The sequence below is a fragment of the Grampus griseus genome (assembly GCF_964374135.1).
Source record: "Grampus griseus genome assembly, chromosome: 1".
Classification (NCBI taxonomy): domain Eukaryota; kingdom Metazoa; phylum Chordata; class Mammalia; order Artiodactyla; family Delphinidae; genus Grampus; species Grampus griseus.
In genome coordinates this window covers 26,519,477-26,541,037 of record NC_139017.1, presented here as the reverse complement: position 1 = coordinate 26,541,037, position 21,561 = coordinate 26,519,477, and the positions used below count along the sequence as shown (strand labels likewise).

The window sequence follows — 21,561 nt, the reverse complement described above, 5'->3', positions numbered from 1 at the left end:
TAGTTGTAGCTCTTACTTTAAGGTCTATGATCTACTTCAAATTAATGTTTGCATGCACTGTGAGGTAAAGGTCAAGATACTTTTCTTTTTTTAATCCGAAGCCAGCTCTTCCAACAGCGTTTGTTGAAAAGACTATCCTTCCCCCATTGAATTGCCTTGGCACATTTGTAAAAAATCAACTGGCCATATATGTGGGAATCTATTTCTGAATTCTGTTCCATTAACTTATATGTCTATCTTGATGTCAATAACACAATATCTTGATTACTGTACCTTTATAATTCTTGAAATCATGTTGTGTATGTACTCCAAATATATTCTTTTTAGTGTACAAGTTTGTCCATTTTTTGGTCAGATTATCCCTAAGTATTTCATATTCTTAAAGTATTTCATATTTTGGTGCTATTATAAATGGTATCATTCTGATTGTTCATTGCTAGTATATAGTAATATAATTTATTTTATGTATCAATGATGTATCCCACAGCTTTGCTAAACTATTTCAAGTAGATTTTTTTGTAAATTCCCTAGTTTCTACATAGGTGATCATGTCATCTGTGTACACAAACAGTTTTCCTTTCCAATATATGTGACTTTCGTTTCCTTTCTTTTTTGCACCATCTTGAGCCTCCAGTGCAGTGGTGATTAGAAGAAATGAGAGTGGAGATCTTTGCCTTGTTCTCAATCAGAAAGAAATTATTCAGTCTTTCACAATTAAGTATGATGTTACCTTGAGGGTTTTAATATATGCCCTTTACTAGGATGATGAAGGTCCCCTCTACTCCTAGTTTGCTGAGTTTCTGTCATTTATAGATATTGGATTCCATAAAATGCTTTTTCAGCATCTATTGAAATGATCATGTTTTTTAATCTGTTAATATGGTGAATTCCAATAATTTATTTTCACTGCTAGAATAATCCCACTTGGTCATAATGTTTTATCCTCATATAACATTGGATTCAATTTGCTAAACTATTGTTAAGAAGTTTTGCTTCATGTGGGTTATTAGTTCATGACAGTTATTAGTCTATAGTTTTCCTGTAATGTCTTTTTCTGGTTATGGTATCAACAATGCTGACCTCTTAAGATGTTTTGGGGAGAGGTCTTTCTTCTCTATTTTATAGAAAAATTGATGTATAAATTGTACTATTTCTTCTTTAATATTTGGTAGAATTCACCAGTGAAGACCTCTTGACCTGGTGTTTTTTGTATGTTTTTAATTACAACTTCAATCTTTTAAATTGATATAGGGATATTTGGGTTATCTGCTTATTCTTGAGCGAATTTTAGTAGTTTTTATCTTTCAAGGAATTGTCCATTTCATCTATCTTGTCAAATTTATAGGCACAAGGTATTCATAATATCTCCTTATTATCCTTTTAGTGTCTGTAGAATTTGTAGTGATATCCAATTTCTCATTCTTGATATTGGTAATTTGTTTCTTCTTTCCTTTTCACCCAGTCAGCCTGGCTGGAGCTTAACAACTGTATTGATTTTCTCAAAGAATCAGCTTTTGGTTTTATTGATTTTCTGTAATGATTTTCTACTTTTGATTTTATTGATAATTTTTTTTAATCTTGCAGCACCACTCCTTGAGCTTCTTTTTTTTAAATATTGATTTATTTATTTATTTGGTTGCACTGGGTCTTAGTTGTGGCAGGCGGGCTCCTTAGTTGTGGCATACGAGCTCTTAGTTTCAGCATGCACATTGAAGCTAGTTCCCTGACCAGGGATTGAAGGCGGGCCCCCTGCATTGGGAGCGTGGAGTTTTATCCACTGTACCATGAGGGAAGTCCCAAAATTATTTATTTTTTATTATTTCCTTTCTGCCACTTACTTTGGGTTTAATTTGTTTCTCTTCTTACAGTTTCTGAATATGGAAGCTTAAGTCATTCACTTAAGACCTTTCTTCTTTTCTAATGTGGACTTTAATGCTATAAATTTTTCTCTAATAACTACTTTAGTTAGAGGAGTGACATCAGCATCATAGTGGCATGAGACACTCTCTTTGTCTCTCCCCTTCAATTTACAACCAGTAAAAATCCATAACTCAACAAAGGTGCCTCTGTCCAACACATCAGGACACACATGTGTACATCTAAACATGGGTGGACTGGAACACATAGAGGAGGTGGACTGGAGGAAGAGCAGAGGCTATACCAGTAATCCCAACCTCCAGCTGCAGTGGCTGAGTCTGCTGGTTGCAAAGGTGAGGTGGCACACATGACTCCGACCTTCTTGCTACAGCAGTGCCCACTGCCACAGGGAAATGCCACAGGGAAATGGCTAGCAGCAGCAGCATGCCTTGTGACCCTGTCTCTCCAGCTACAGAGGTACCTGCCACTCGAGCCTTCCACCACCCACAGAAGCAGTGCCCCAAAACCCAACAACTCCAGATGTGGCAGAGGTGCCCATGACTGTGGCTACCTCCCTCTCTTCTCCCTCCTCTCACAGCAGCAGTTCCTATAACTCAGGCAACTCCAGACTTAGTGGAGGCCACACCAACGCAGTGCTCCAGGTGGCAACACCAGCAACAGCAGCAAGACCAGCAGCAACAGCAAGGCACCAGTGACCCTGGAGGCACAAGCAGTGACAACTAGGGCATAGGGTGACACCTCCAGGAGAGGCAGAGGTGGGTGGAAAATGCCGATTCTTAAACACAGCCAGGGGCAGCTCACGTTAGAAAAACCAAAAACTTGTGCAATAGCACCACCTACCAAAAGAAAGGCCGTAATTACCAATCTATCAATCTATCAAATTGTCAAAATCAAGTTAAAAAAAAAAAAAGCTCTACCTAAAGAGAGGTGTTTGGTGTTCACTACTTCAAATTCTCAGGCAGAGAAAAAACTCATCAAGCACCATGAAAAACCGTGGGAAAAAAACATGTATAAACAATAAAATACTGCTCAGCCATGAAAAAAGGAGAAATGTTGCCATTTAGGACAATATGAATGGAGCTTGAGGATATTATGCGAAATGAATCAGATAGAGAAAGACAAATACCATATGATTTCACTTACATGTGGAATATATATATTTAAAAACCTAAAATAAACAACCAAACCAAACTAAACATAGATACAGAGAACAGATTAGAGTTACCAGAGAGGAAGATGTGTAGGGGGAGGGCAAAATGGGTAAAGGTGGTCAACTGTACGCTGGCAGATAGAAACTAAACTTTTGGTGGCGAACATGCTGTAGTGTATACAGAAGTCTGTTTTTCATAATGTATACATGAAACATATAATGTTATAAACCAATGTTACCACAATTTAAAAAAAAAGAACTGCTTTAGCTCTATACCCAAATTTTGATATTTTGTGGTTTCATTGTCATTCAGTTCAAAATACTTTCTCATTTTCTTTGTGATTTCTTCTTTGACCTATGGGTTATATAGAAGGACAGTGATTTTCCAGATAGCTCTCTGTTACTGATTTCTAAATAAATACTATTATAGTAGGAAAAGATATTTTTTATTTGAATCCCTTTAAATTTATAGAGAATTGTTTTATAGCTATAAATACGCTCTATTTTGGTAAGTGTTTCATGTGCACTTTAAAACATGATGCCTTTTACTCTGGAGATAATTTTTGCTCTGAAATCTACTTTGTGTGATATTAATATAGCCATTCCAGTCTTCTTTAGATTAATGTTAGCACAAAATATCTTTTTTTCCCATCCTTTTAGTATGGAAAATCATTTGTGTCTTTCAATTTCTTTTAAGTTGGATCTTACTTGTTTATCTATTCTGAACATTTTTGCCTTTTTATTGGGTACATTCAATGTGATTGGGGGGGGTATTGTTGGGTTTAAATCTACCATTTAACTATTTGTTTTCTATTTGTCCCTTCTGTTTTTAATTTTTTTTCCACTTTCTCTGCCTTCTTTTTGATTATTTTTATATGATTCCATTTTGCATCTTTGTTGGCTTTTTTAGCTATTCCTTATTCATTTTGGTTTTTTATTGGATGCTGTAGGGTTTATTGTACACATCTGTAACTTATCTGTTTGCCCTCAATATTGTATCATTTCATTTATAGTATAATAACCTTATAGCAGTATACTTCTATATTCCCTCACATAGCTTTTGTACTATTGTTGCCATACCTTTTACTTCTACATATTTTATAAACCTTACAATGAATTGCTATTATTGTTGCTCTAAATAATCAGTTATCTTTTAAAAGAGATTTAAATAATAAAAAGGCATTTTATATTTATACACATATTTATCATTTCCAGTGCTCTTCATTTTTTGTGAAGATCCAGATTTTCATCTGGTATCATTTTCAATCTGATTGCCAATTTTTACTTTATATATTTGAAAACATATTATTAGATGCATTCAAGTTTTTAAATTCTCTTCTTGATGAATTGAAACTTTAATTATGAAATGACAATCTTTCTCTGTAGTAATACTTTTTGCTTTCAAGTCTATTTTGTTTCATATTTAATATAGCCATATCAGGTTCTCTTTGACTTAATATTTCCATACAATTTCTACCCTTTTAATTTCAATCTTTCTATTGCCTTATGTTTTAGCTATGTTTCCTATAAGTACCATATATTTGAGTTTTTAAATTTTTGTTATTTTTGTCTAGTCTGAAAATCTTTGTCCTTTAATTGGAACATTTAGTCTATTTACCCTTATTGCAATTAATAATATATTTGAGGTTTTGCTTTCCATCTTGCTTTGTACTTTTATTTTCCCATTCTTTCCATGTTTTTTCCTCTAGTTCCTTGCCTCTTTAGGTTTAGTTTCATACTTTTTATCATTCCATTTTCCCCCTTCCACTGGTTCAACAGTTATACATTCTGTTTGTATTTCTAGTCAGTTTTCCTTTGAAATTATAACCTGAATGTTTAATTTATACAAGACTAAATTTAAGTAAATACTTTGTTCTTTCCCCAGCTCACAGGTAATTGAATTCATAGATTCACTATTAGGCAGTATTATTACTATTTTATACAGCAATGTGTATTTACCCTATCTTTATCTTTTTTCCTTTTTATCAGAGGTGCTTGCATCTTGTATTCCTTTCCTTCTGATTTAGGTACATTCCTTAACATTTCTTTTAGTGAGAGGCTACTGGTGATTATATACTCAATTTTTGTTCATCTGAAAACATCTATATTTCATTTTTGTTCTTGAAAAATATTTTCTCCAGATATAGAAATCTAGTTTGGTGATGATTTTCTTAAACCGCAATAAAAATATTATTCTATTGGTTTTTGGCTTCCATTGTGGCCATTGAGAAGTCACTTGAAATTTTAACACCTATCCCTCTGGCTGCTTTTAAGATTTTATTCTTTGCTTTCTTCACTTTCACTATGAGGTGTCTAAATGCAGGTTTCTTTACTTCTTTCTTTGTTTGGGATTTCTTGGGCCTCATACATCTCTAAATCACTGTATTCATCAGGTATCTTGCAAATATTGTCTATGCCTCTTCTCTATCTTCTCTTCTTCTGTAATGCTGATTAATCATATGTTAAACTTTCTCAATCTATTCCCCATGAGTCTTTTTTTTTTAACATCTTTATTGGAGTATAATTGCTTTGCAATGGTGAATTAGTTTCGGCTGTATAACAAAGTGAATCAGCTATACATATACATATATCCCCATATCTCCTCCCTCTTGTGTCTCTATCCCACCCTCCCTATTCCACCCCCTAGGTGGACACAAAACACCAAGCTGATCTCCCTGTGCTATGTGGCTGCTTCCCACTAGCTATCCATTTTACATTTGGTAGTGGACATATGTCCATGCCACTCTCTCACTTCGTCTCAGTTTACCGTTCCCCTTCTCTGTGTCAAGTCCATTCTCTACATCTGCATCTTTATTCCTGTCCTGCCCCTAGTTTCTTCAGAACCATTTTTTAATTTTTTTAGATTCCATATATAGGTGTTAGCATAAGGTATTTGTTTTTCTCTTTCTGACTTACTTCATTCTGTATGACAGACTCTAGGTCCATCCACCTCACTACAAATAACTCAATTTCGTTTCTTTATATGGCTGAGTAATATTCCATTGTGTATATGTGCCACATCTTCTTTATCCATTCATCTGTCGATGGACACTTAGGCTGCATCCATATCCTGGCTACTGTAAATAGAGCTGCAATGAACATTGTGGTACATGACTCTTTTTGTTTTGTTTTTTGTTGTTTTTTAAAACATTTTTATTGGAGTATAATTGCTTTACAGTGCTGTGTTAGTTTCTGCTTTATAACAAAGTGAATCAATTATACATATACATAGATCCAAATATCTCTTCCCTCTTGCATTTCTCTCCCTCACACCCTCCCTATCCCACCCTTCTAGCTGGTCACAAAGCATTAAGCGGATCTCCCTGTGCTATGTGGCTGCTTCCCACTAGCTATCTATTTTACATTTGGCAGTGTATATATGTCCATATATACACTACCACTCTCTCACTTTGTCCCAGCTTACCCTTCCCCCTCCCCATGTCCTCACATCCATTCTCCAGTAGGTCTGCATCTTTATTCCCACATGACTCTTTTTGAATTATGGTTTTCTCAGGGTATATGCCCACTAATGGGATTGCTGGGTCGTATGGTAGTTCTATTTTTAGTTTTTTAAGAAACCTCCATACTGTTCTCCATAGTGGCTATATCAATTTACATTCCCACCAACAGTGCAAGAGGGTTCCCTTTTCTCCGCACCCTCTTCAGCATTTATTGTTTGTAGATGTTTTGATGATGGCCATTCTGACTGGTGTGAGGTGATACCTCACTGTAGTTTTGATTTGCATTTCTTTAATGATTAGTGATGTTGAGCATCCTTTCATGTGTTTGTTGACAATTTGTATATCTTCTTTGGAGAAATGTCTGTTTAGGTCTTCTGTCCAATTTTGGATGTGGTTATTTGTTTTTTTGATATTGAGCTGCATGAGCTGCTTGTATATTTTGGAGATTAATCCTTTGTCAGTTGCTTCATTTGCAAATATTTTCTCCCATTCTGAGGGTTGTCTTTTCGTCTTGTTTATGGTTTCCTTTGCTGTGCAAAAGCTTTTAAGTTTCATTAGGTCCCATTTGTTTATTTTTGGTTTTATTTCCATTTCTCTAGGAGGTGGGTCAGACAGGATCTTGCTGTGATTTATGTCATAAAGTGTCCTGCCTATGTTTTCCTCTAAGAGTTTTATAGTGTCTGGTCTTACATTTAGGTCTTTAACCCATTTTGAGTTTATTTTGTGTATGGTGTTAGGGAGTGTTCTAATTTCATTCTTTTACATGTAGCTGTCCAGTTTTCCCAGCCCCACGTATTGAAGAGACTGTCTTTTTTCCATTGTGTATTCTTGCCTCCTTTGTTGTAGCTTATGTGACCACAGGTGCATGGGTTTATCTCTGGGCTTTCTGTTTGTTCCATTGATCTATAGTTCTGTTTTTGTGCCAGTACCACACTGTCTTGATTACTGTCACTTTGTAGTATAGTCTGAAGTCAGGGAGCCTGATTCCTCCAGTTCCATATTTCTTTCTCAAGATTGCTTTGGCTATTCGGGATCTTTTGTATTTCCATACAAATTGTGATATTTTTTGTTCTAGTTCTGTGAAAAATGCCATTGCTAATTTGATGAGGATTACACTGAATCTATAGATTGATTTGGGTAGTAGAGTCATTTTCACAATGTTGATTCTCCAACCCAAGAACATGGTATATCCCTCCATCTGTTTTGTATCATCTTTAATTTCTTTCATCAGTGTCTTATAGTTTTCTGCATACAGGTCTTTTGTTTCCTTAGGTATATTTATTCCTAGGTATTTTATTCTTTTTGTTGCAATGGTAAATGGGAGTGTTTCCTTAATTTCTTTTTCAGGTTTTTCATCATTACTGTATAGGAATGCAAGAGATTTCTGTGCCTTAATTTTATATCCTGCTACTTAACAAATTCATTGATTAGCTCTAGTAGTTTTCTGGCAGCATCTTTAGGATTCTCTATGTATAGTATCATGTCATCTGCAAACAGTGACAGTTTTACTTCTTCTTTTCTGATTTGTATTCCTTTTATTTATTTTTCTTCTCTAATTGCTGTGGCTAAAAATTCCAAAACTATGTTGAATAAAAGTGGTGACAGGGGGTCACCTTGTCTTGTTCCTGATCTTAGTGGAAATAGTTTCAGTTTTTCACCATTGAGGACGATGTTGCCTGTGGGTTTGTCCTATATGGCCTTTATTACATTGAGGTAAGTTCCCTCTATGCCTACTTTCTGGAGGGTTTTTATCATAATTGGGTGTTGAATTTTGTTGAAATCTTTTTCTGCATCTATTGAGGTGATCATATGGTTTTTCTCCTTCAGTTTTTTAATATGGTTTATAACACTGATTGATTTGTGTATATTGAAGAATCCTTGCATTCCTGGGATAAAACTCACTTGATCATGGTGTATGAACCTTTCAATGTGCTGTTGGATTCTGTTTGCTAGTATTTTGTTGAGGATTTCTGCATCTATATTCATCAGTGTTGTTTGCCTGTAATTTTCTTTGTTTGTGACATCTTTGTCTGGTTTTGGCATCAGGGTGATGGTGGCCTCGTAGAATGCGTTTGGGAGTGTTCCTCCCTCTGCTATATTTTGGAAGAGCTTGAGAAGGATAGGTGTTAGCTCTTCTCTAAATGTTTGATAGAATTCACCTGTGAAGCCATCTGGTCATGAACTTTTGTTTGTTGGAAGATTTTTAATCACAGTTTCAATTTCAGTGCTTGTGATTTGTCTGTTTCCCCATGAGTTTTTAACTGTCATCTTTATTGTTCATTCATTTCTGTCTCTGGCAAATTTCTTGTAAAGTTATTTTTAAGATTACATATGAAGAAAAGCATGGCATACAAGAGAATACAGTTGTAAATTTGATAGTTCCTTTCCTTGAACATGAAACTAGATTTATTTTTAATGTGATGACTTTCACAGCCTTCAACTTTATCATAAAAGATTGCATATTTTATGTCATACCACTTAGCATCCAGCATACGAGTAAATAAACTTTGTTTTGGAAATAAAACTTTTTACTAAGGAGTTTTAGAGCCACAGAGTCTCTGTTCTCATCACAACAGATTAGCCAATCCTCACAATTGATCTCTCTCTGGAGATAAATATATATATATATATATATATATATATATATATATATATATATATATACACACACACACACACACACACACATATATACATATATTTATATTATATATAAAGATCTAGAGATATATAGCATATTTATATATAGAATATTTATATTATAAATATATATTTATATATAGAATAGTTGTACATATGTTTATATATATAGTTATATATATAACAAAGAACTACCAAAAAAGTAATTTAGGGGTATAGAAATTGTAGCTAGCTACCATACTCTAAAAATGTGGGGTTTGGGACTTCCCTGGTGGCACAGTGGTTGAGAATCCGCCTGCCGATGCAGGGGACACAGGTTTGTGCCCTGGTCCGCGAAGATCCCACGTGCTGCGGAATGGCTGAGCCCGTGAGCCATGGCCGCTGAGCCTGCACGTCCGGAGCCTGTGCTCCGCAACGGAAGAGGCCATAACAGTGAGAGGCCCGCGTACCGAAAAAAAAAAAATGTGGGGTTTATAATTTTCTGCCTCTATAATCATATATGTTCTGTAAATGGCTTTACCCTGAGATAATCGCAACCATACAGAATTCTGCAAATTGAGATGAAACATGGCCTGGAGGGAGGAAAATAGCAAGAAATATGCAAAAGGCAAATGGGCATTTTAAGAAATTACTCAAAAACAACAGAAGAAAGATTCTGGCAAATAATTCCCCATAGTCTCAAAAATTACAGACAATATGATTTTATAGTGATTTGAAAACATCAAAGAAGAAATTAAAAGGTCCAGAGACAGGTTATTAGAAAACAGAAGAAAGTGAAAAGTTTGCTATGCTGATATAAATTTAAAATAAGAATATTGCAACAAAAGTCAAATGAGGGGGGAGAGAGAAGCAGTATAAATAAAAGAACTATGAAAATATAAAATTAAAAGTAAAATAAGGAAATGTAACAAAGTAAATCTAATATCTACATAATTGACGTTTCTGAGATAGAAAAGAAAAGAAATTAGAAAAAAAAGTGCTAAATATATTATTTTTCTTACCTAAAGAAAGATTTAAACCTGTCTTGAAAGTATCCATTGTCCCCATTCCCAATTTTCCTACTTTACATAAACTTTTTTATTTTCTTTTTCAGACAATAACATTTTCTCAGAATACAAATTATGAGGCAGTAGATGATTATTTCAAGTTGCAGTAAGTAAGACTTTTAAAAGAGCCTACTCAATATTAAATATGCTATTCAGGTTACTGATTTATATGTATTCTTTTATTTAAATGACCTCATATCCTTTTAAATATCCAGATTTCAAATTCCTTTAAATGTCTGGAAAGATGTGAAAATGGTATTCTGTATAAAAATGTAAAATACTCCTTTAATTAAATGAAAACATGACCTATCTGATGGTGCTATTCATCCAACTGAAGGTGCAAAAAACACCAGGCTATTTCTGAATTCAATAATTTTTGAGCACCTTTTATCATTCATTCCCATCCCGAAGTCTTTACATATTATCCTTAAGCAAAAACTAGAACTCTAATCCCAAAAAGTCTTTAATTATGAGTAGAGTCAGATAAAACACCATCTCTGAATCTTGGAATAAGGTAGCACCTAAACACTTAATTTCTGGAGGAAGGTAACCAACATGGAATTGTATCTTAAGGCATTAGGTTATCATTATGTCCCGACTCAATATGTTTTCTGGAAAGATAGCATTGTTCTTCTAAGGAAAAGTTCATTTTTCTTTAGGCTGCTACTCCACATGAGTTTGAATACCCACTCCATGCCAAGCACTCTAGGTGCTCAAAACACATGGTGAACAAGAAAGATAGAGTACTGTTGTCGTGAGACATATCTCTAGTGAGAGAAGAGAAGAAACAAGTAATCAAGTAAATAAACAAGATGGTCCCAAATAATTATAAGTGCTATTAAGAAAAATAAAGCAGAAAGAAGCAGTAGAGAGTGACCAGGAAGTGTAAGGAAAAATGCTACTTTAGACACAGTAGTCAAGAGAGGCTCAATACATCCCTTCCTCCCTAACTCACCAACTTTTCTCTTGATTCTTCTAATGTTGTGGGTTCCTTTGGATATTTTTGGTTTTGTGGATATTTACTCAGAATTCTGTTGCTGTACAATATATATCAAATTGTCCAGGATACTTTAGGTCTGTCCGAGACTTGAGAAAAAATACCAAAAGCTTTGAAATCAGCCATGGCAGAAAAAAAAATAAAAATCTACCTATAAGTAAAATTATGTAGAAAATTGAAGATGCAATATTTACCTTGGTGTCCTTTTCTTACAGATCTATACTATATTACTGAATATATCAACTCAAAGTTTCCATCAATTTGGGGGAAAAAGCCATAACTGGCATAATTATAAGATGCTTCCTGTTTTCAAAGGTGTTAAAGGAAATAAAAAATGTATCTTAGAGTTGATGAAATATGGTACAGTGATTTAAAAATATAAAAATGTGCTATTTGTATCCTCACTTATTTAGTACATTTTATATCTAATATATGATAAATATTAAAATATAATGAATATTGGAAGGAAAAGAACATTTGTTTGTGGTTAGTGTGTTTGTGGGGTTTTTTTCCCAAATTTTTCAAAAAGTAAAAACCTTACTAGGGGCAGGGAAGGAATAATACTTTCGATTTTTTTTCTTCTGTAATTTTTGAGCCTTCCTATTTTGCCTGAGCACAAAATTATTCACTTGCATTTCATAATCTACAAAGGCATTATGTCTGATCTCTCTTTTGCTTCCAGTCAGATCATATTATGCAGCATAATGTGGCTCAGAAAACTAACTTCATAACTTAATATCTATTGTTCCAAAAGCATTATCAATAGGAGGAAAAAATCTGTAGAGGCTAGAGAAGGAAACTGTGCAATGGCTACGGCCTTGTAATACTGTCAGGAAGCAGGGCAAGATGTCAGCAGCAAAGCCCCATCCTCAGGAGACTGAGGGTGTGAATGAAACAGAGGGCTTGAAAGGCTGATAGAAGCTCATTTTTATTTCCTTTTGTGCCTATCCTATGCTGGCCAAAATATGGGATACCATGAGTTGGGAGTGACTTTAGGATATGACCACAATGCATCTTAGCAGAAACTGCGAACAGTCACCACCACCACCACCAGGCCTCTAGAATTCCTCATGAGCGGGGGTGGGGTGGGGGGGTGGGGGGGTGTGTGGTGGCAGTTCAATCACAACATATTAATGGGACTTTTCATCTGTTCTGCACAAAGGCACACTCATGGCTACCTCCCTTGTGATTCTATAATCTCCTGTACGTGTTGTTTCTCCTAGATACCAGAACACAGGTCTTCTGCTTGTTCACATTAGACCTAGTGAACATGCAAAAACGTGTCCAGTCTCCCAAAAGGTAAGTGACATTGGTAGAAAACTGAAAATTTTACTTCAATAATACATGGGTGGTAAAACTAAATAGTACATATTAACTCCATTCAATACCACTCCCCCTAATATGTAGCAACATTTTGTAATGTTTCACTGTAGAGAGAGCATAATTTTACTTTGGAAAAGGTTAGATTACTGCCCTCCATGAGTTTACCATCGGAATATAAATGCTTACAAAGATGTAAAATTATTAGTTTTTGAACATAAATAAAATTGTGTAGAGGAAAACTGAAATTAATAAGAACAGCTAAAGTTGGATATGGTTTGTCAGAGAAGACTGCCAGTCATATCCATATTTATGCTATGTTTATTTATTTTAAAAATTGGATCGGGCTTCCCTGGTGGCGCAGTGGTTGAGAGTCCGCCCTCCAATGCAGGGGATGCGAGTTCGTGCCCCGGTCTGGGAAGGTCCCACATGCCACGGAGCGGCTGGGCCCGTGAGCCATGGCCGCTGAGTCTGTGCGTCCGGAGCCTGTGCTCCGCAACGGGAGAGGCCACAACAGTGAGAGGCCCGTGTACAGCAAAAAAAAAAAAAAAAAAATTGGATCATTTCTTCATTCAAAAAATTTTATTGTGTGCCTACCACGTTTCTATGTTTCAGTCTGTGTGCTAAGTAATGGGAGTTACAAAGATGAAAAGAGTCTCTTCCAAAGGGGAAAACATAAACTAGTGTAAAAGAATGTGAGATATACAGTTACCAAATAGCCCAGAGAACAAAGTAAGCAATTTTGATTGGGAGGGGAAAGGTGAAAAGAAGGTGATGCGTAAAATGATTGTTGAAGAGTAAGTAGAAGTTGAGCAGGAAGAGGCATATACAAAAGCACAGCAATGTGATATAGCAGTGGGGTGTTCAGGCAATCACCCACCACCACCTCCTTTGAGTCTTTGTTCCACACTGAGGGATGCCTCCTCTCTTTATTCCTTCTCATTCCAACTAATAATCAATAAACATATATTGAGCGCCCACTATATATCAGGCATAGCACAATGGGGAATACCTACATGAAGAATTCAAAGTTAAATGAGACATAGTCCCTGCTCTTCAGGACCCCAGCACCAAGAACCTCTTCCTACCAGGGAAAGGTTCCATGAATTTAAATGTATTTATTTGGCTGCACCAGGTCTCAGTTGCAACACACAGGATCTTCATCGATGCGTGCAGGATCTTCATTGCATGTGGGATCTTTTCAGTTGCGGCATGGGAACACTTAGTTGCAACATGTGGGATCTAGTTCCCTGACCAGAGACCAAACCCAGGCCCCCTACATTGGGAGCACGTAGTCTTAGCCACTGGACCACCAGGGAAGTCCCAAGGTTCCATGAATTTAAAGGGAGCCTTGAACTGAGGCAAACGTGATCCATCCTTGAGCACTGCTGACACACACTGCTTCCCCAGGAAATTGCCTGCAGGTACATACTGACCACTCCCCCTGTTTATCCACCATGCTGCCTACCCAGCTTAATTCTGCTGAGGAGGCAAAAAAGAACAGCAACCTAGCGAGTTCCTGCCTCAGACTTGGTCTGCATTTTCTATCTTCAGCTCCTCGACTGCTCTACCGTATTCCATATAAGATGCCTTCCTGAAGCACCGTGGTTTCCTCCATCTTTTTCCTGTCTAATTTATAGATTTGTTAGGGATCCTCATTCACCCTATCCTGCCCAGCCCAGGCATTACAAAAGCATGTTAACCTAACCTGAGTTCAAATCCAAGCTCTACCACCTACTGGCTTCAAGAAGCTCCTAAACACTCAGTCTCAGCTGCCTCATTCGTAAAAGGGGAAATATAATATCCATCTCACAGTAGTTATCTACTTTGTTGAGAGTATTAAATAAGATTATTTGTGTAAAATTCCCAGAATGATACCTGTCACAGAGTAATTATCTAATATCACTGGTTTCTTCCTTGGCACACCCCAAGACATGGACCGTTCAAATCCAGCCACCATCTGTGCCCATTTCAGGTAGTTTGTATTGACCCACCCACTGAAATAGAATGGAGAGTATGCCATATAGTAGAAGATAATGGACTATGCCATAGCCCTTTGGCAACAGGAAAATGTGGCCTTGTGGAGGTAGGTCCTCTAGCTAGCCAAGAAAATAAAAACCTGTACACAACTACAAGGTATGCTCTCAATCACAGGGACCCTTCTTTGTGCTCCTATCCCCACTGGTAAGCAAGTCATCGGCCTCCCGGATAAATATTATAGACAGAGGGCCCACAGACTTCTTCTCTAGTTGGATGAAGTTAAGCCCTTGTTAAACCTGCTGGACCAACTGGACCATGGACTGAGCCATTTGAACATGAGCCTGCTGTCTTTGTTACTTAGTCTTCATAGCCTGCAGCAGAGCAGCAAATAGAACTGACAGCACCAACAGGGCTGCATCTCAGTTTTTTAACTGTACACCAAGAACCAGAATGCAATGAGGCCACCCTAGTAAACCAGTCCTCAGAGGGTGTTAGTAATTCCTTCCAAGATGAAGTTTCCCAGGGACAGATGACTACACTCTGTCTAATATATTGTCTACCAACATTTCTGTGTTGAAGGCCTTTAGAATTCCTGTCTCAGTTCAGTTGTTCTGTCCAGTTCGAGGGAATACGCTGTGTCTGATTCTGAGCTAAGGCAGAAACAGTTTTGCCTGTCTCTGTACTTAAGAGAATAACATTAAATAAAGAAAACTACTACATTCATTGTTTTCATTTGGGCTATATGTCAGAATTTCTCTGTTAAGTTTCCTGTCCCAAGGAAAATGTGTCAGCCCTCCAGCAGTGGGTACCCTACAAAACAGTCTTATTCATACTTCCCACATTCTGTACCCATGCTCCTGTTCCAGAGCCACCTGCAGGTCAACTCATGTATTTTAATCTGAGTCATGGTTGTTAATTCTGAGACTAGGAATGATTTCTGTGAACTAAGACCCATAAAAGAAGAGATGTTACAAATAAGATCATCAAGTGATGGCGTGTCCTAACTATGAAAAACTTGAGGACCTCAGCCAACCATGTACCATATATGGATAATTTAGTAAAGATAAAGGGCAGACACATGTTTCTAAACACATTTGATGGGAAAAGATTTAATAATGATGGACAGCAAGGACTGTGGGTAGAGTTGTTGAGAGAACAAATCAGGTCCTATGGGTGAGGTCAGATACTTCAAGAAATAAAATCCATGAACTCCTGCTGTGGAGCATGCCTTTCAAATGAAGACTGAAAGCTCCTGGCTTAGCAGGTGCAATTCTTTAAATCCATCAAGCTTGGCTGGACATCATTCTCTAACCCCAGCCTCCTGATCCCCAAGGGTGTTTTTAGATTTGCCTTGTGGAAATATGCAACATACAGGACATGTTTAAAACAGAAGGCAAGTATCTAAATCCCAATTAGAAAGCCTGGAGTGGGGGTTGGAGAGGTGGGCAGGGTAGACAGTAGTGAGTAAGGTGTCCTGGAGCCAGGTAGAAATATAGGTAGCTTATCCCAGTTGAGGAAGAACCAGGACCCTGACTCTAAAAAGAAGTCAAATTCGTGTTTCCATAACATCTTACGGAAAAACCTGGACGAATTTTTTGGCCCACTCACTATTACAGAAACCTGCCATGTGAGTCAGGTGCAAGCTGGAACTACAGAGTTGATAGTCATGGTTGCAGAGGTAGTAGTGAGCGATCACATCGAAGTAAGAAAGCAGAGACCCAACCTTTGGGCCTTGTGAGCAGTAAAGGTGAAAGGAAGCAAAGAAAGAAAAAAGTGATCGAAGAAGGAGGAAAACAGCACAGAGCAGTATAACAAAACTCTACATTTAAAAGGTTATTTCAAATCTAAAATGTAATTGCTTTTAGCTGTAGTAATATTCTAGATCATGTGAATTAGAACCACTAAACTCATCACCTAAATTACTTTACTTTAGGTGTTCCAAATATCTGTTGGCTGTGATGCTAATAAATTCATTGCTGTTAAAGGGCAAGTATATTTGCATTTGACTTGTCTTATTCTTTATGTTTAAAAACGAATGGTGAACTATACGGTAATTACTAGCAATAATATTAGCCCAATGACTGACATGTCCATATGAAATCCATTCATTATAAGTTGATAATTTGTCCAAACCTGACTTGTTTGAACTTTTTTGCCAAGTCAAATATTACATTTGAATCATATTCAAATATTACATTTGGATCAGACAGACTTAACCTCTATCTCCATTACCAGCATTTTTCTCTACCTTCCCTTTTCATAAGCCAGTTTCCATCCTTTGCATTACCTCCCTCAGCTCTTCAGTGTACAACTCATTTCCAGAGAAATGAGAGGGAGAAAAACTTACCTCTGTTGTCCATCCTACTCAAACCAGTTATAATTTCATTTCTGTCAGAGAACTGCTTGTAACCACAAGAGAGAAGCCTCAGTTTCCTGCACCTTTTTCCATGAGAAAGTTTTTTAGAGCAAACCTAACAGAACCACAAGTGTTTCCTTCAGAGAATCCCAAGGTGTGACTTTTATTGATTTTTACTATGGTTCACAATGAAGCACACTGGAACTTGTGTCATCCACAGCTCTTTCTTCTGCATGGGAGAGAATAAAGGTCAGCATACACAAATCTGTTTAACTGAGGTGGAATGTATAATGGAGACAAAAATGTATTGAAATTCATTTCCTGTGGTTAGGGTGAGGGTGGGGTAACATTGACTCTTATCTGAATCTATTTATGAAGTGGCTTGCTCTCATCCAAAACAAAGGTCTATTCATCTGTCATTCTAATAAGCTTTTGAGTAGTAAATTGTTAAAATCAGTTGCCGGACAGATAATTAAATATTCCCATCTCATTCAGCAAGGAATTTGCATTTCCCGTAAGTCCTTTTCCAGAAAACACAAAGGCTAACGGAATTAAACAGCCTATAGCATCTTATTTCTGGGATGGTCTACATCCTTGCTCCTTAGAGTATAAACTATGGACCAGCAGTGGCATCACCTGGGAACTTATTAGAAATGCAGAATCTCAGGCCTCACCTCGTACCTGCTGAGTCAGAACCTCTGTTTTAACAAAATTTCCAAGATTAGTAGGGCCATTAAAATTTGAGAATAACTGCTCTAAGCAACATGTTACCAAAATCAATTCCCAGTACCCCTGCATGCAGTATCATTGCATGAAGATTTCCTTCTTCAGTGAGATGCAAAACAGCTTGAATCAATCTGTTTCTGGGAAGGTTTAGAGAGCAATTGTCAAACTAGGTTGCTCGCCAGAATCACCTGGAGAGCATGTCTGAAAACACAGATTTCAGGACCTCTTTCCAGATCTCTCAGTCAATGACCCACTGCTCTGGAACTCTAAAAATGACCCTAATTTCTTGGATTCAGGTTGTGGTTGGTCTAAGTTTTCACAATCAGCAAAGGATACCTATGGGGCCAATGATACTTCTGACAGGAGAGTTGTCACTGAAGGAGGGCATCTCTTGGGGTCTAATTTGAATTCAGGGTGGGAGGTGGTCCTAGTCTTCCAATATCTATATAAACACAGCAGTGACTGGGGTTCCTTCCGAGTCACACTGGAAGCAGCCAGCAAAAATGGTCAAATGAATAATTTAACTTACTAAAAACTCTATCATTTTATAGACCATGATAGCCTTATGTCTGCATAAACCCTAACTAGAAATTATGTGAATTCTTAAAATAGATCCTTACCTGTGCAACTGAGTCTCTAGTAGCAATTAGAACTCTGTGTTTTAAAAAATTATTAAGAATGAAACAGTCCAAAGAAATTTGTCTTTACTTTGATGGATTTTCTACAAATTTTCACATGTATCAAATATAAGAGATAAATCAGTATATTTCAAATTCTGGTACATTCAGAAACATTTGTGAAGCTGAGTTTTAAAAATAGAAATGCTAGGACTACACACCAACCCCAAAGATTCTAATTCAATAAGTGATGATTCTGTGACACTTTCGAGTTCAAGAATCACTGAGTTAAATGATTAAATGTTTGTGCTAGTAAGTAAGGAATGATGATATTACAACTTCATTATGTTTTATTTTTTGTAGATTTGATAAAAAAGAATGCCTTCAGCATGATTTTTTTTACATCATTGAAAAGTAAGAAGTATTTTTTAACATAAACATTGAGTTTTATATTAATGTAGTATCAATAATTTAGAATCAGTATTTATTCCTATTATCATCAGTCTTTTCTGATATATACATTTATTGCTATAAATTTACCTCTAGGCACTGATTTTGCTGCACCTCACAAATTTTGATAAGTTGTATTTTCATTTAGTTGAACATATTTTCTAACTTCTCTTCAGATTTTGTCTTTGATCCGTGTGTTATTTAGAAGTATGTTGTTTAATCTCCACATATTTTAGGAGTATTTTGTAATTATCGTTATCTGTTTGACTTTTGTGATACCTCTTTACCCAAACAAAGTAGTGGTTTTAATTTTTAAGTTTGAGAAGAGGAAAGATTCTAAGTAATGAAAGTGTCTTTTTACAGGTCATATCTGAGGGATCGACCATCTAAACACTTGGTAAGAAAACTATAATTTTGTCAATCAGCCAAATATAGAAAATAACTAAAGCATTTTTCCTTTTCCAGAGAGTAAAATATAATTGGGAAAAATATGGCTGCCCACTGAGAATTGATTTCAGAGAAAAGTTTCACCCTGTGGTTCAACTGTAAGTATATTCTCACTAAAAATTTTAACTTAGTTTGAAAGTTTCAAAATAAAAGTATGAAAAGAAGCCTAATTAATCATGCATTTAATAATAAATATTTTTGAGCACCCAAATATATGCAACACTAGGTTTTCAGTACTAGTTATGGAAAATTGGATGGTCCATGGTCCCTGCATGTTGAGGGAGATTACAATTTAGAAGTTGAGACATAAGTAGGTAAGAGAGCTGAGACTCCTCTCATGGATGCAGACAGTCTCCTAACCCCTGCTTTATCCTCTCTAAATCTCTCCCCAACCTTCAGCGCCCCTCCCTGTTATAGGAACTATCTCCCCCTGGTGACATATGACTTTTCTTTCCATGTGCCAATAATAACTGAATGCTCGCAAAGAGAGAAACTAGATTACTAATAAGGAATAGTACGTGGGGAGATTTCAAAAATATTATCTCTAACTTAATTTTTATAAATAATGTTTCATAAAAAAAATGAATAAAATGCTACAAGGAAGGCTTTTCCAAGTGATTTTGTGCTAGTTTGCTTGCTTCTCTGACTTTATTCTAGATTTATGATTATAAAAAAGTTACAAAACTTGTTACAAAATTAAAAATATAGAAAAATATGAGACAAGTGACCTAGGTTTCTATTTTTTTTTTTGCTATTATAAACAAAATTGTGGTGAATATCCATTTATATAAATGTATGGACATTAGTCCAGATATGCCATGAGGATAAATTACTGGATAATTTATCCAGTAAATTTGTCCAGTAAATTTATCCTCATGGCAGAGGATAATTACTGCCATGAGGATAAATTACTGGAAGTGAAATTCCTATGAGCAAAACATCAAAATTTTAGTCAATGCTTTCAGCTTTTGGGGCCCTCAGGCTGAAGACAGCTTCTGAGATCTCTTAGGGTGTGTAGGTGTGAAGTAATGAATCAGGCACTCCAATTTAGTTTTGCCATCAGAGCTTTCCCTGTTGGAATCCAGAAGGCCTCTGCCAGCACGTACTGCCCCCCACTTCTCATCTATGACAGTTCTAAGATTCTGTGCTCTGCCCTAACCCTCTTATGTTACCCTCCTACAATCCCTCTGTCATGGGTTCTCTGAGCAATCAGGCTAATCTGCTATCTTCTTTAGTTTCAATCTTCTAGACATCTAATCATGCCACTTCTTTTCTTGGGCACCCTAGGCACTCCTTCCCCTGCTGAGACCTAGTTTTTTTCTTTGTTTTTTTTGTTTGTTTTATCTAGTGCCTAATCCTCCAGTGGTAAAAAAAATCTCAATGTTCTCTCTCAGAGAAGTGCACTCTTCAGTTCATATCATCATTATTAAACACCTACTTTGCACCAATTACTGTGCTAGGTACTGGGAATTCAAAAATGACTAACCCAGAATTTCTGCTCTCAAGAGCTCAAGAGTCTGATAAATTAGATATGAACTGATATGCTAAATGGAACAATAGAAAGAAATGACATGGGTGGTTGGTATTGAAACTGAAAAGAAAAGAATCCAACTCAGCTATAAAAGGGAGAGGGGCTCTGGAAAGTGTTCCCAGAGCATTTGAGCTGAGTCACTGAGTCTTAAATTATAACGAATATCTAGCTGAAGGCAGAGAAGAGAAGGAGAAGTGGGGAAGGTAAAAGGGAACTCCAGTGAGTAAGCCTTTCAAGCAAAAATGATAGTTAGAGGAAGAAATTTCATAGTTCAACTGGTATAATGTTATCAGAGCACATAGTGAGGCATCATGTATCAGTAGAAAAGGCTGGGAAACTAGCTAGGTAGAGTCCAGCTCATGGAAGACTTTCTATCCATTCTTATGGTAGAGTGGCATGATTAAATATTTGCTTTAGCTAGTTCTCTCTGGAAGAAGTATAGAAGATGAATTTCAGGGAAACATGTCTAAGTAAGGAGACCAGGTAGTAAACTGTACTGGTAGTCCAGGGAGGAAAAAAAAAACAAATGACTGAGATAGCAACAAAGACAAAAAAGAGGAATCACTTATGAGAAAATTACTCATAGTGACAGGCAGGGCTTGATAATTGATAGATGTGAGTGATGAGGGAAAGAGAGAATGAGGAAGATGAATGAGTCAAAGGTAATATCAATCAGGAGAGATTTTCTGCAAACTTCTACTACTGTTATCTATCCATCTTCAAGCATCTGTGCCCATTAACTCTGTCTGTCTTCCTGTCACCATAGATAAAGTATATGGGTATCTAAGGCCTGTCCCTCCATTTGTGAACTGGATACCTACACCCTTTCCTAATTAAAACCACTGTTCCTGAAATTGCCCCCTCTTTCTCCTGCATCATCAACTTTACCCTGTCTACTGGATCATCATACAAATATGCAATTCTTTCCGTCACCAAAACCAAAACCTAAACCAAAACAAAAA

The 21,561-nt window shown here is 36.5% G+C and overlaps 1 protein-coding gene across 1 annotated transcript in view; it reads left to right on the top strand.

Moving 5' to 3' along the window:
- The window catches only part of CATSPERE (catsper channel auxiliary subunit epsilon), a gene marked incomplete at both ends in the record, with an annotated part of 243,645 nt that overhangs the window by 167,063 nt on the left and 55,021 nt on the right, over positions 1–21,561 (top strand). The window contains 6 exons of the mRNA XM_082657660.1: positions 10,223–10,281; positions 12,396–12,471; positions 16,406–16,458; positions 18,535–18,585; positions 18,985–19,018; positions 19,087–19,166. Coding sequence (XP_082513786.1) covers positions 10,223–10,281; positions 12,396–12,471; positions 16,406–16,458; positions 18,535–18,585; positions 18,985–19,018; positions 19,087–19,166 — 353 coding nt within the window. The remainder of the gene's footprint in view (positions 1–10,222; positions 10,282–12,395; positions 12,472–16,405; positions 16,459–18,534; positions 18,586–18,984; positions 19,019–19,086; positions 19,167–21,561) is intronic.